Here is a 15544-nt window from a genome sequence, read left to right on the forward strand (position 1 = left end):
GCTAGAATAAAAAAAAGGAAAACTTATTCTATTTAACTTTTTATATCATTGAGAAGTGTATTGATCAATATATATTGAATTATCATCCAGCCCTATTATGTCCTAACTTTTCTAGAGTCAAGTGATTTTGCAATATACTGAAGACTTTTTTTTTTAATTGGTGTCCTACACCGAGTTTTATTTGGATTTTGTTTTCTCTAAGCTGTGTTTAGACTTTTCTCAGGTTGTGCTGAATGTTGTGGAACGTCTCCTACCCGACAAGGCCCATTAACTAGCTGGAAGTTTCTCCTGGCAGCATTAAAAACATCTTTTCAAGCTCCTACTGGATTGACAAAGGAGAAACCTATGGGGATTTAGTGAAGATCTATAATCAGATTTACAAATTGGCAAAGTCTTTTGGAGCCGTTTTTTGAAACAGTTGTGCACAAATTCAAGTCAGTGGGATTGATTTGGTTGCTGAGGTCTAGAAAGGGCAACAGGAGGGGATGCTGCCTCCAACCGTTTAGACTCAATCCTGTCAAACTGGAAGATCGTCGGCACGGACTGAAAAGGTGCTGACTCTGCAACCTGAGCAGGTGTGTAGCTGCCCACATGGACAAGCTAAATGTCTTCTTTAGTAGAGTTTAACAGATTAAACAAAAACCGATTGTTTTTGATAGACATCAGTATCTTTAGAGCAATCAGAGCTGAAACCAGGGATGTTACCAACCGAGAAGCATGGTAGGGGCAGCATCATGCTGCGGGACTGCATGCTGGTGTTACCAGTGCATCCATAGAGGGCAAAAAAAAAGAAAGGACTGCCTCCAAATTCATCAATAAGGATCCGAAATACACCAGAGTGCTGATTTTGCAAGGTCCTGACTTTTACCTTCTTGTTCCAAACAGACTGCTTAAAAGTTAGATCAATGCCAAGAAAACTATTTTAGGGAAGACTACCAATTTTCCCCAAGATTGGTTAAATATTCAGCCAGAAACTTGTCGACATCCATACAAAACATGCGGTTCAGCTTGCTGGAAGACTTTCTGGTCAGATATCAGCGGGGATGTGTGCGGGTTTTATCCTGTGGGGAGTGGAGAAAATCCATAAACTTGTTCCCTTAAAGTTCATTGAAGTTAGCCATGATCAAATAAATCATTAAAAAAAGACTAAAATAGTGATTTGTTTGCCGTTTCTCTGGGTTTAATCGGCTCCAGGAAAACAATGGAAACGCAAGATTTGCCTGAAGTATAGAGCTTGTGATTTTATTTTAGTATCCAGTGATAATATAAACAGGTACATGCTAGAAACGCGTCCCGAGCCCACCGCGCTCTCCGCCTCTCCGGTGTGATCTGAAATAAACCACTCCTACATCTCAGTTACAAAAAAAAAAAACATCACAAAATCCACCTTTTTCCTTCTGATCCGCGGCGTGGTGGAATAAACGTTTTGGCAGTTTCACGTTAACAAATGGTTATTCTTAGACTTCGTCACCGTTGAACCGTGAGGCGATGCTTCGTAAAAGTACTTTTTTTTGTCTTTGCTCGGCGCCTTTAGCTTCCTGCCGCTGCCTCTATTTGTGCTTCTTCCGGCTCTTCGGGGAGTTTATGTCCCTCTTGGTCTTCTGCAGCCGGGAGAAGATCTCCTTGAACAGGGCCTTGTACTCGGGCGTGTTCTGACTCAGCCGCTTGTCCACCTGCTCCACGTGCCTGCTGATCCCCTCCAGCGCCTCCGGGGTGGAGGGGGTCTGAGGCGGGACCCCGGACGTGGAGGGCTCGGCGGACGCCATGCTGTACTCCCTCACGGAGGGGTCTCTGGAGACGGGCCGTGACGTCTGCACCCCGGCGTGGCAGAGGGTCTCCTCGTGGCGCCGGCACTTGCCCAGGAGCTCCTCGTACTTCTCCAGCAGGGCGTGGTACTGCTCGTCCACCTCCCGCAGGATGGACATGCCCCGCTTGCGTGCGCCGTTGCCGTGAGCCGCGTAGCCGCCCTGCCGCCTTCCAGAGACGGCCGAGATGGCGTTCAGGGCCGTGTCGCTGCAGCTCTTCCGCACGGGGCCTCCGCCTTGCTGCCCGGCTCCTCCGTCGGCTCCCTCGCCTCCCTCCTCCTGTCCGCCGCCGCCGCCGCCGTCGTCCTCCGGGCTGTCCATCTCGGGGCCGTTGCTGAGCAGCCTCTCTAGGCCGTCCTCCATGTCCCCGATCAGACACACCCTGGACTTCCTGAGCTGCTGCATCTCCAGCAGCTCGGCCTCCAGCTCCTGCACCCGCAGCTTGCAGCCCTCGGCGCCCAGGAGGCGCTGCTCCAGCTGCTCGAACTCCTGCAGCACGGCGGCGCACTCCCGCTCCACGCTCTCGCGCTTGGAGCGCTCCGAGGCCATGGCCGAGTGCAGGGACGAGACGATGTCTCTGAGGCGGTCGTTCTCCTCGTCCAGGGGCTGGCGCTCCACCAGGTCTACACTCCCGGGGTTGGCCAACAGGAAGCCGTCCTCATATCTGCACAAAGGAGGCACACCGCTGGCTTAGAAACCACTCCACAACTCCATAAATCAGCTTTCTTCATAGGTAGACGTGAACAGCACACCCTACGCTGCTGTGCGCACATTGTGTCTCTACAGGCCCAACCTGATGTCCGCCCTCAATCTGGTTCTGATAAGATCTGAAGCCTGTCTATGGGTCATCAGGATCCTTAGATTTAGTATTTGTATTGAAAAATACAGTATATCATATCTCTGACTGCTCTACCAACCTTCAGTAACTTTACGGAATAGAGAACAGACTTTCGTTTCAACCAAAAACGCACCAGAGAGAAACAAACACGCCTACAGTTTACGTTGAAGTGAGACTTCCTGTTTGTGCACAAGCTTTGTTGTTTTATTTTCCATCTGCTGAGCCAGTTGGAGGTCAAGTGGGCATCCGGTAAACGGGGGATGTTCCTACTTTGCGCTTTTCTAACATACTTAAAAAAAAAAATCTGAAGTGTTTCTCCTGTCATAAATTTGTCATTTTTTGTACATTTTTCATTTTAGTCTTTAAAATACCAGAATTTGTACTCTATGTTTTTGTTCGTCTGATTACATCGCTTTAGTTTTTATTCTTTCTCTGGGTTTTCATGGCACTAGTGGCTCGTTTTTTCGCACAGTAGGTTGACCGGAAAGGAGGTTTATGAGAGGGCGGGGGTGGGGGGGGGGGGGGGGGGGGGGAGACATGCTGCGAAGGACCTGAGGCCGGAATCAAACCTGGGTCAACCATGTGAAGGACTAAGGCCTCCATATATGGACCGTGCCTGTTTACATCACAAATATTAAATATGTTATAATATTAATTCAGTACTTGAGCAGCCTTCCTACCAAAAACTTTTTTACTCTAGAGTGATTTCTTGTTTGACCACTTTTTACCTGAGTAAAAATACGTTAAATTGGTGCTTTTCCCTTTCTGACTACTCTAGCCACCTCTGCTCTTTACTGGAAGAAACAACTGGCCCCGTCTTTTGTTTTTCTTTCTAATAGAAACGACCCCTGGTTCAGTGCTCTTGTCGTATTCTCGAATGCAACCAAGCAACCAACCAACAGCTGTTGCTGTCATTGTCTTTGTGCACTCCATTCGCTTTCCCATAGAAAGCTCCCCTGGCTCAGTGTTTGGTTGCAGCCTTCCTGAACAAACCCTAACTGGAGATCCTACTGTCCTCATCTTTAAATCTTTAAATGTTTTCATCTGGAATAGGAAATCCCCTCCAGCTCAGTCCTTTAGTGTTAAACTGTTGGATGAACCCCATTGATAGAAATCTTGCCACCGTTAACTCCGTGTACTCGCGGCTTTCCTTTAGCATAGAAGAAACCCCCTGGCTCAGTGTTCTACTTTTTCACTGTCGCTTTCCTGTAGAAAACCTTTGACTTATCCGTTGCTGCCATTAAATATGTGGCCCTTGTTTTCTCTTCCCCTAGCCTAGAAAGTACACCTGGCTCGGGGAGTCTGTGTTTAGCTGCGTCTCCTTCGCCCATGCTGAGCCTGATTCTGCTGGAGTTGTTTTCATGTGAAAATTAAAGGGCTCCTTTCCATCGTCGACACATGCTTGTTAAAGATAATAATCTGAAAGGGCTTTCTTAAATGGATCGGCTTTTACTAATTAGCAATAAATGATCAACTTATTTTGACTTTGCAAACTGCCTTTGGGTGAGATGAATATAGTGACCTGTTGCCATGTAAAAGGAGAGCACAGAAACTGGGCTGGCAGCAGACTGCCGTGTGCGTTATGGATGGCGACCTGGGAGCCGTGCAGAGCTCCTTCAGGCACGGGAACGAGTGGACGGTTTTGCGCCGCTCCTTCTTCTCTCTGAGCACCCTCAGCTCCTCCAGGGTCCGCAGCTCCTCCACCCGAGTCGTCAGGCCGTCCACCTGACTCTGCAGCGCCTCCATGGTGCCGGTCAGCCTGGGTGCGCAAACACAACCCGGATTAATCTCGCTTCAAAGCGCGTTAGGTCGTTTGTGAGGCGGCTTCATTCTCCCTTCCTTCAGCTGAAACGAGGCGCTGTTTATTAGGAAGAGAAAGAACAGAGGCCGCTATTGAAGGGGTATAATTAGCCTTCAGCCCCAGGAACATGATTTGTAAACAGCTAATCTCCGATTAAGGAACATGTTTCGAGTGGTTACCCAAGAGGAACAGCAAAAAACGCAACCTCCCCTCCCGGACAGGTTTAGTTACTCTGCTCTGAAACTCCTTAAAGGATCATGAGGGAAATCATGGCTGCGTCTTAGCTTCTCACTCACATGGGTTGTTATTGAAAATCAGCCACATTAAGAACTAAATGTAGCTTTCTTCCATAGTTTAGCTTAAGGAAAAATACTCTGCTGGTCTCAGCGCATCCCTCATTTCTTTTTGCTGGGATTTCATGTTATTGACCATTGCAAAGAAGTCCATAATGTGAAGTGGAAGGTAAAAAAAATAAATAAAAATAAAAGAATATTTACAAATAAAAGCCTGAATACATTTTAATTCAATCAACCAGAGTCGATTCTGCTCACCGCCACCCTTTTTTTACTGCAATACCAGCCGCCTTTTGGTTTCTGCATCTACTAGCTTCTCACATCTAGAGATTAAAAAAATAGTTGTCCATCATTCTTTTGGAAAACAGCTCCAGCTCAACTGGTCAACGGAGATTGTCTGAACGGCGATTTTTCAACTCAGATCGGATCAACAGGATTTAGGCCCGGGGTCCGTTTCATGAACAGGCTCCGATCTTTGTAGCTCTGGCTCTATGCTTACAGCTGTTGTCCCAAAGAAAGGTTCACCTCAGCGAACTAGCAGCCTCTAACAGGTTGTACCACGTTTAGCTCCATTCCTCTTTCTATCAGCTTCCCGGTCGTCGCTCAGGGAAAGTCTTCCCACAGCATGATGCTACACCCACCGTGCTTTGCTTTGGAGGTCAAACCTTCAGGGTGCTGTGCAGTCAGTTTTCCAGCCATAACAGATTTTTATTTCATCTGACCTGTGCACCTTTTGGTCACATTTTACCAGCTATTATTTTCTTCTTTACAGTCTCCCTTTAAAAAAGGTCAGATTTGGGGATCGCTAGTCTAATCGTTTCCCTCTTGACAGATTCTGTTACCGTGGGCCGCTTGGATGCTTCTCCAATTAAAGCTCTCCTGACCTGTCAGCTATGTTCTCAAGAGAGTTGGCTGCACTAGATGTTCATTTGGGTTAACAGAGTAAAGGGGGCTGAATACAGCTGCACATCGGACTTTTCAGAAATCCATTTGTAAAGAAAAGCCTAAGAAATGACTATTATGAATCAGTTTGGCCTCCACTTCACAATAAATAAATAATAAAAAATAAATTAAAAAAAAGCGAAGCCGCGGCTCACCTGTCGATCTTCTGCTGCGACGCCTTGCTCTCCAGCACCAGCTTCTCGTTGGTGATTTCCAGCTCGCGGGCCGTCACGTCCAGCTGCTCGTACACCTTGGCGTGCTGCTCGTTCATCTCCCTCAGCATTTCCAGCTGCTTGGACAGGTACTGGCAGAAGGAAAAACATGTTTGATGACATAAACAGAAGGTTCAGCAACACCCTATAGGAGACGTTCACCCAGACAGGTCAGGGTCAAATCTGATTGACCTTAGAATTTATTAGGTCCCCGAAGGGCAATTCGTATTCATCACAGAATCACACAAACAATACGGACAATAGACAGAAGGATATGAAGCGACTTATAAAAGTTAAAAGGAGATCAATCTAAAACACATTTGCAAAAGATAAAAGGCTGGAGCGAAGACTTGAAGGATACATTAATAAAAGCTGAAGTTGAAGTTAAAATCAAAGATAAAGATGAAGCTATTAGATAGCGACCTTAAATCAGGACCTGATTTAAAGCCCTGACCCTACAGGTTGTTTAAAAAGCCAGTGACTGTAGAGACCAAAGAGTTTTTCAGTCTGTAGGTTCCACACCTTGGTAGGACGTATCTCCTACCTGAAGGGAGGGGCTTAAACTCTTTGTAGAGGGGGGGATGTCTACCAACACCATTGTGCATGCCTAACACTCCAAGGTTTAAATCTTCTCAGTGAGAAGAAATAATAATAATAATAATAATAATAATAATAATAATAATAATAATAATAATAATAATAATAATAACAACAACAATAGTGATTCAACAGCTCCATTTGTCAGCAAAGTGACGTTATTTGGGGAAAAAATATATTTCTAAGCCTCTGCAACTGGTTGATTTTCCACATTTTATTGGCCAGACAAATTAACCCAGCAATGTTTTTTTTAACTCCTCCTGTGTGTGCAGATCCCCCCGTGAGATTGATTTAAATATCATTTCATGGATGTGCAGTTAAAAAGGTCAAATCGGTCCAATTAAAAGCCAAAAATGGTGCTTGGGGAGATGCTTCCGCATTTGGTGCCGTCACCACCGTACCTCTATCTCTTGCACTTGCTCCTCATTGTTGATGTACATCTGCTGGAGGGAATCCTCCAGCTCTTTGTTGCGCTCGAGGAGGGTCTTGCCGAGCTCCGCAGCCAAATGCAGGTCTGAATGTGAGCCAAGAGAGGAAGACGGACATTAAAAAAAAAAAAAAAAAAAAAAACCACAGATACTCTTGTAGATGCTTTCAAAAGCACAACACACGGCCGCTCTCAGACAGCGGCCTCCAAAAGTAACGATCCACCTCAGCAGGGCGTGTTAAAAGACTGACGTAAGCTCTGAGGATGGAGGAAAGCAGAGGGATCCGGTTACTAACAAACAGCACAAAGACTGCAGAAAATACTGCATGTCATTCATGCAGGAACCGGCGGCACATCTCAGATCTGATCGTGGTTCTGTGGAGCATAAACTGGGAACTAGAACGGCATCCCAGGGTTAACAGGCAAGACAAATCCCTGCATGTTGCTTCTTGTGAAACGAATATTTCAGCCTTCCAGCATCAGAACAACCTTCTGTTGGTATGAGGTGAAACTAGGCAGAATTAATAAAAAAGTAAAATATGAATGCACAAGCATGCATTGGATGAAGGGGAGAACTTTATGTTTTTAGCAACACAAAAAGTCTCAACCACATAGTTAATGGAAGGGGAGATTATAATAATTATAATAACTCAATTCACACAAAGGGAAACCTATTATATAAATTATTACAGACTGACGTTTTTTGGGCCTTTAAATTCTGCCAACTGTGATAGCTTTCCTCTCACAGCTGACGAAAACGTGACATTTAAGAGTAGAATATAACGTCAGACCAAAACATTGTTGATATTTAAATGTGGACTTAATGATAAGGACGTCTAATTTCTTTCTAAAAGGTTATTTAAAAAAAAACAAAAAAAAAACGAGAGTGTGGTTTAAACAAGCCTCACATATAAACCACATGTTCTAACTTACTTAACTTACTTTACTTATGACAGTAAATGATTACAGGAATAGGACATCAGAAAAACAGAAGGTGACATCTGAGCCTTAGGACGAATTCCTGCTAAAATGTACTTTGTGAATGTGGCGTTAAATGACATCAAAGTGTAAGAATCCTTTTTAGGCCAGAGCTGGACTAATATATATATATAAGATATATATATATATTAATATATATATATATATATATATATATATATATATATATATATATATATATATATATATATATATATATATATATATATATATATATATATATATCAGAAACTATTTCACATGTAAACCCCAGATAGGAAAAAAAAAATCTATATAAATATAGAAAGAAAGAAAGAAAGAAAGAAAGAAAGAAAGAAAGAAAGAAAGAAAGAAAGAAAGAAAGAAAGAAAGAAAGAAAGAAAGAAAGAAAGAAAGAAAGAAAGAAAGAAAGAAAAAATGTCCAATATCTCACGAGTGTTGTGTTCTAGGCGGTAATGTCAACTTTTTTATTTTTTTGGGGGGTTGTAGGGCCACAGCAGCGTACAGACAGCAGGTTCCCAGAGGATTAAAACCTGGTGGGCGTGCAAAGCTGGAGCTGAAAACAACAGAGCTGGAGGAGTGGAGAGATGGGAGGAAAGAAAGTCTCTTAGATTCTCTGCTGAACGTGAAGGGAGTGTTTTCACACCGACGGCGACGGGCCGACTGACAGGAACACACTCCCCGGTCGTTGGTGCGAAACTCTGAGTCGCCGTTGGTCACGAACCGTCGCCGCGGCAAGCGGCGGAGACCTTCGCGAGGGACCGGAAGCTCTCGGAGCACATCTCTGCCTCTGCGTTTGCCTCGTGCGCCGCAGAGGGCACGAGACACTGGCTGCAGTCTCACGTGCAGAGTTACGCAACTCCTGAAGGAGGGAGAACAGCAAGAAGAAGAAGAAAAAAAAAAACACGGCCAAACATCAGATATCTTCAGCTCGTGTGCCTCTGCTGGGATGTTGTGAATCCCACTCGCTTCCCCTGGAGCTGCAGCAACGCCAGCATGACATCACCGTGCAACGCCGTCTGCACACGGGCGCGCCTCAGAGGTCCTAGAGATCACCATCAACGCACGAGGGGTTTAGCACAGATGTTGCGAAACAGCCTCCTTTCTGGGGTAAAGTCGCTGAGGCGGGGGGAGCGGGACGATTAGGCCTCCACTCAGAACCCAAAGCCTGAAATCTCTGATCCTGACTAAGGAGGTTTTGTCTCAGGCTCTAATCTGCTCAGCCTGGGATGGAGAGTGGGGAGGGAGGGGGGGCATTATTCAGTTCTGAGTAACGTCAACATAAAATTCAGACTCGGGGTCAAATCCACCTGCCGTCCTCCTCCTGCGGCCAAACGCACTGCAATAATGAGATTCAAAGCTGCTTTGGTTCTCTGGGTCAGCAGGTGATCAGGAGATGGGGGTGACGGCGAGGACGGCGCCGCAGAAAGCAGGACGCAGTCGCCAGAGCTCTCATCCCTCCTATGAGAAGCTCCGCTCCAATTACAGCCAATCTGTTTAAGCCATTCGCCGGGAAGGGTTGATCTCCACGGCGAGCCAATTAGACTTGGAAGAGATCAGACACATATTCACGAGCCGGCGCCGATGGGAAGGATGCACACCGCCCTCTACAATGATAAACATCTCACTTGTGTCTAAACCAGAGTCTTCCTCGGACAGATTTCTTCACCTTTACCATTCATGGGCATCAGGAGTCCCACTCCAGATGTCAAGTGCATGCACCTTTGCCATGTAGATAAATATTTGGGATATTTTCAGACGACGTCTTATGTACAGGCGCTTTATCAAGTCCGAGCACCCCAAAGTGCTTCACACTGCAGTCAGTCCCTCACCCGTTCACACCCTGACGGTGGCGAGCTACATTAGTGGCCACAGCTGCCCCGGGGCAGACTGACTGAGACGGACAGCCACGCAAGGCCAAGACCATGCTCTGTGAGCAAAACGGTCAAACTGAACAGATAAAAGAAAACAAGAAGGTAGGACAAAAAGCATGGGCCGCCTTTTAGACAAAAGCCTCGACTACATCCAGCCGGTTTCCTCACCAGTGTCAATGCGAATAGACGGGAGAATAGCTAGTCACGATTAACTCTGAATATCTACAAGAGTTTGCTTGTGCTTAGGCTGCTGGAGGACATCAGGGTCTACTTTTCTCTGCTGAGTTCTCCTACTGTTCTCCAATTTGCATTGTTTGTTGTTATTTCAACTTTATTCTCTTTTTTTCCTTCATAGTAGGTACACCTGGTCTGGGGTTCTGTTAGCTGTAAGGGGAGCATATCATCTGCCATCACCATATAACACAAAGGATTCCTGGATCATTGTTTGCTTCTGTGTCTCTGTTCTGTCTTCTGTAACCCCCAGTCGGTCGAGGCAGATGACCGTTCACACTGAGCCTGGTTCTGCTGGAGGATTTTCTTTCCTGTTAAAGGGGAGCTTTCCTCTCCACTGTCGCTTCATGCATGCTCAGTATGAGGGATTGCTGCAAAGCCATCAACAATGCAGACGACTGTCCACTGTGGCTCTACGCTCTTTCAGGAGGACTGAATGCTGCTTGTCAAGACTTGATGCAATCTACTGGGTTTCCTTAGATAGGAAACGTTTTCACCAATCTGTCTGGATTATTTAAATTAATTTGACTTTGTAAAGTGCCTTGAGATGACATGTGTTGTAAATTGATGGCATACAAATAAAATTTTATTGAATGTCTGGAGTTCATCTTCACCATTCAAGATCATTAGGACTTTATGTCTAGATATTTATACGGAAAGTCATTCAATCTCGAATGAACATTTGAGATGTTTAGACTTTAGAAACACAGGTCACAAACAATGTGGCCAAATCTTTACTTCTCCCAAATTACTTAAAGCAGAATCAACATGAAAAATCATGAAAGCTCCTTCTCATGCCACGGAGAAGGTCTGGATTGTTTGAGGGAAACAACCACAGAACTACAGAACTACTACTACTACAAAAAAAAAAAAAAAACTACATTTGGACCGTGTTAAAGCCAAATCAGGTTCTTCTTTTCTTTATGTCACATTTTAACGCCAATTTAATTTAGAATCTACAAAAACATAATTGCAAAGTTTGCAAACATCTACTAATAATTGTACTTTATGACACCCTTTTAACATCAGACAGGCGAAATGAAAACACGACTGGCAATCGCTGTTGTACATCGTTGATATCTGAAATGGGAGTTTTCTCCTATCTTTTCTTGTCTAGATCTACACATTGATAGATGTAGGAGTCCTTGGGCATCTCAGTGGATCCACATTATGGAAACCTGGAGCTAAAACACCAGCATGCATGCTATAAAAAAGAAGTGACATTATCTTAAACAGTAACCGTGGACAGCAGGAGTCCCTGTTTTTAAGGTCACAGAGGGCGTTTAAAGTAATAACTTCACAATCCAAGGTCTTAATTGCGTGCATCTGAGCAGTTACTGTAGTAAAAGACCAATAAGTGGAAAGCAAAACTGTTTCTTTCAATGATTATGATGAAATACAAGAACTTGCATTTTGACAATCATCATTTACAGTAAAGTAATGCCTTTTCAGCTACCATTACGAGCAGCTGCTAAAAACCAAAAGCCACTTCCAAACTAACATTGATCTCGTTACTTCACAACAATCCTAGTTGAACGTGCAGCAATTTGTAAAAATGAAAAATTAAACTCTCTTTTCATGGATTTTTAAATATCTTAAACTCTGTCTGCTTGAGGACACCGTGAGGTATCACTTTACTTGGAGCGTTGCTTTAGACATCTTTACTCTTCAGTTCTACCCAGGGCTGCGCGACAAATACTGTAGTATCCCGGTTGTTGGAGTGTTGGTGCAACATTTAGTGGCCGATGATATGAAATTCGGATTTCCAAAAGCGTGTCTGGCCATTTGGATCAACTTTTACTGTCCTCTCTACCTGCACAGCGGGTATAAATCTGACAGCCGTGGTCAGAAAGCTGAGTTAGAGTAGAATATATTATCCAACAGCAATATTTGCAACGTCATGTTTTCCCGTTGCCGTGCCGCTCTAATTCTCACTAATACTAGTGTTAGAGTTTGGACAGGAAGGCGTGCTAAAAGTGATTTGAGTAGCCAAGTAATTTGATTTTGGAGGGTGGTTTGATTGTATGATAAATGGGCCTTCCATATATGGACAGCATATTGTCCATTAGTGGAAAATTGATCCAACAACCTTATTTCCTGTGTGGACGTGCAGGATGCGTCACGAAATCTAAAATACAGTCAAAACCAAGTGAGATCTTAGCTTTCCCAGCCCAGAGTGTCGCATGCAGCGGGTGTGCAGGGATGGATGGATGGATGGATGGATGGGTGGATGGATGGATGGAGGTGGTGTGTGCCAGGATGTAGGAAACAGAGGCAGCATTCATCAACTCACTCCGGGAGACAGCAGCGGGGTTATTCTGGGATGCCTCGCTGACAAGATCACCATAATTAAGGAGAGGAGGAGACCGCGGAGACGGCTGCAGACAGGTTTATTCACCCTGCGCCTGTGCATCCCACCCATCTCCAGCGCCTCCTCCATCCCTCCTAACCACGGGCCCCACGCTCCCAGCGGTCCTCACCTTGCTCCAGGTCCCGCTGGTCGTACCACGGCTCCTCCTCCTCCGTTACAAACTCGTCCATCCTTCCAGCTCGAAGCATCGATGCCGGTGAACTTGTCTTCCTCCTCCTCCTCTTCCACCGACGACGAGGAGGCGACTGGCACCGGAAGTGACAGCAAACAAACAAACCAACCTCTCAGAGGGTGAAGAGGGAATCAGGGCAGCGCACCTGCTTCTTCTGGAGCCTCCTCCTGCGCCTGAAGGCAACACGGAGCAGCAGGCAGGAGAAAAACAAGAGGGATGGAGGAGCAGTAGCAGGAGGAGAAGGACAGCGCTGGTTCTTGTGGGTGCCCCTTTCAGCAGGGGGGGCTGCGCTGCCGGCGGCGTCTTTTAAAGGCGCAGCCTGCTCTGCTGCCAGCAGCCCGGCGGCCAAATCCTGCTGCGTTCAGGAGCCGTGGGAAATACATTATTCAATGGCAGTTGTTGCGTGTGTGGTGCCGTGGTCCCGCCCACGAGAAATACAGAAAGAAAGAAATTATCTCTTTTTTTCTGTGAGGAAAAATTGATGATTTCAGAGGGACGTTTTTTCTCAGTTTTCCAACATCTGTAATAATCTATGCAGAATCAATTGCTGCCCTGGTTTGATTAATCAATCAGTCAGTCAATGTATGTTATTCACACTTTCTGCAGGCCGCACACCTCCGCCTACATCCATGTAAGCGCCACCTGGACCTGGCTCAGTTTGTGTGAGTTTTCACCACTAAAACAAAGATTGTCCTAATTTACATTCCAGCTTTAAATTATCGACAGTCAGTGTATAATGCAGCTGATGTCTCTGCAGTTTAAATACGTGTTACTTTGAACTACAAATGATTAAAAGGAGTTCAAACTAAGTAAAAACACAAGTCAGACGCTGACTTCAGCACCATAAAACACCCATGGTGTATGGCAACATATTTGTTCCTTCATGTTTTTTAATTTTATTATTTATTTATTTATTTTGTTTTTTGATCAGGGACAGCATGTGGTAAACGTTACAAAGTAGCTAACAATTTTATGGCAGGCCTTCTAGCCACCAGCTAATTTTCACACTGGTTCAACTGTAGGCTACCTTACTGCAGCGGCAGGGCGTCGTCATTTTTACAATCGATGCTGGAAGTAGCGTAGGGCGCAGTAGGGTGCCTCTTCTCTGTTACCCTCGTAGACTGGAGATGCTAATATGCAAAAGGAAATTAGATTGGTGCAGCTGACTAACTGTGATTCCTCCTCAGACCCTTGCGCCCTGGGTACAGAGCCTTGTGGTTCATTTGTGCCTCTGGATAAAAAGATCTGATTTTAAAAATCAAATGCTCGGTTGATGTTGTTGTTGTTTTTTTACAGTATTACGCGTGCCACCAGCCGTAGACTATTTGTTGGTTTCCTCAAAGGACCTCACTATGCTACTCTTCTGCATTTGCTCATAGTTAGGGTAGTTGGGTTAGGTTAGGTTTCCATCAAACCCATCATTGGTTCTGGTGGAAACGGGAAGCAGTTTATTCTGTCTTCACATCTATTAATTTGTCACTATCTTTTAACTCTTTAAGTGCATCAGGATGAGATGCAACCACCCAGACCAGTTGTGCACAAATTAAACTAACATGTTGGAAACAGCCTCTTCACAGTGATGATAAATCTTCCAGAAAGCTTCCACTACCCACTATATTTTAAATATTGGCCTCATTTTTTCCCCCGATTATGACTTTTGAACAATCCCTGCTGATTACTCTTCATTCAATTCCAACTTGTGCATATATTTTGCGTGTTTACTTAATTTGAGGTTTTATTTTGCAATATACACGCCTGCTTACTAAGCTACACTTGTGTAAATTAGATCCATATCGTCTCATTTGATTCTTTTGCCTTCCTTCTTTCCTTGTATATTGTGCAGAAGTGTATGCTCTGCTCTGTATCTTCTACCAAAGTCTGTCTTTCTACAATAAATCGTTTGAAATGTTTAACAGTTCAATTGTGAACGGCTGGTAAACGGAATAAAACTCTGTTTTATTCAACCATACATGTGCATCACTATCAATACTGATCAGGATAGGATTGTCCCAGAACTAGTGATTCATACATTTGTAAATAAAAGCTCTCGTGTTGCCGACTGCAAGGAGGGGCTTTGGGTGGAGTTTCGCCTTTGCCTCTCTAAATGACACAAGGGAGTAAGAGGCGGGTTAAACATGGCTCCTGTTTATTAAAGAACAACCCCCATCTACCCGCAGACCACTTCCTGAAACGCGCTTGGTTCAGTGCATTCAAAATCTGGGTCATGAACGGATAAAGCAAAAAAGTTCCTCACAAGTATATGACATTTAAATCATATCTGCATCGCCTTACAGCAGGCGTGTCAAACATACGGCCCGCCTAACAATTTAGTCCGACCCGGTGGCTAAATGTATTATCATTATTCAAAATAAATAAATAAATATCTTTCTTTTTTTGCAGTGTCCTGACTGGCAATGTGGCAATAAGAATTGTTGTCCTAATGCCAAAAAGAGCTCATCAGATTTGACTTTCACAAGTGGAGCAGTACGGCTTTTGCCATAGTGATTTATAAATGTCAATAGTTTTATTATGATTAATGCGGAGAATATCACAAATTATATGGACACTACAATGGGAAAGTAGGAGAGGAAAGGAAGAACAAGAATAAAAAAAAAGGTGAAAGAAAGAGGAGATAAAAGGAAGAGAATGATATAAAAACAATTATTGAAAAAAACATGTACTTCGTTTAATTGAAAATCTGCAGTTCTTAAATTGTCCACGAGGGGCGCTGTGTTTTAATCAGCAGACGGTAACACCGAGCTTCAGATGTGGAAAATTGATTTTAAATCATTTCTTAATTTTTATCTGTTTGATGTATTTTGTCATGCAGGACAGTGTTTTTAAATTCCAAAAAATGTGAATAAATATTTTTCAACATTGTACAATCACTGTGATCAGTTCTTATGCATAATGCACAAGTAAATGTTTAACTGAGTAAAAGTATTGTTGAAATTGCACATACTTTTCTTAAAAACGCTGAGGTCATTCATAATATATTGTGTA

The 15544-nt window shown here is 44.2% G+C and overlaps 1 protein-coding gene across 2 annotated transcripts; it reads right to left on the bottom strand.

Annotated features, from left to right (window-relative positions):
- Nucleotides 1-1223: 1223 nt before the first annotated feature.
- cdr2l (cerebellar degeneration-related protein 2-like) lies at nucleotides 1224-12650 on the bottom strand. 2 transcript variants are annotated; one of them, XM_021308470.2, is made up of 5 exons: nucleotides 12479-12650; nucleotides 6890-7002; nucleotides 5835-5983; nucleotides 4238-4402; nucleotides 1224-2469 (listed from the first exon to the last, which is right to left on the bottom strand). In XM_021308470.2, the coding sequence occupies exons 1-5, from the start codon at nucleotides 12555-12557 to the stop codon at nucleotides 1551-1553; spliced, it is 1425 nt and encodes a 474-aa protein (XP_021164145.2). In that variant the 5' UTR covers nucleotides 12558-12650; the 3' UTR covers nucleotides 1224-1550. The 2 variants fall into 2 exon arrangements, with proteins under 2 accessions (XP_021164145.2, XP_021164144.2); XM_021308469.2 differs by having other exon boundaries at nucleotides 4166-4402.
- Nucleotides 12651-15544: the final 2894 nt, after the last annotated feature.

Source organism: Fundulus heteroclitus, unplaced genomic scaffold (genome assembly GCF_011125445.2).
Source record: "Fundulus heteroclitus isolate FHET01 unplaced genomic scaffold, MU-UCD_Fhet_4.1 scaffold_48, whole genome shotgun sequence".
NCBI classification, from domain to species: domain Eukaryota; kingdom Metazoa; phylum Chordata; class Actinopteri; order Cyprinodontiformes; family Fundulidae; genus Fundulus; species Fundulus heteroclitus.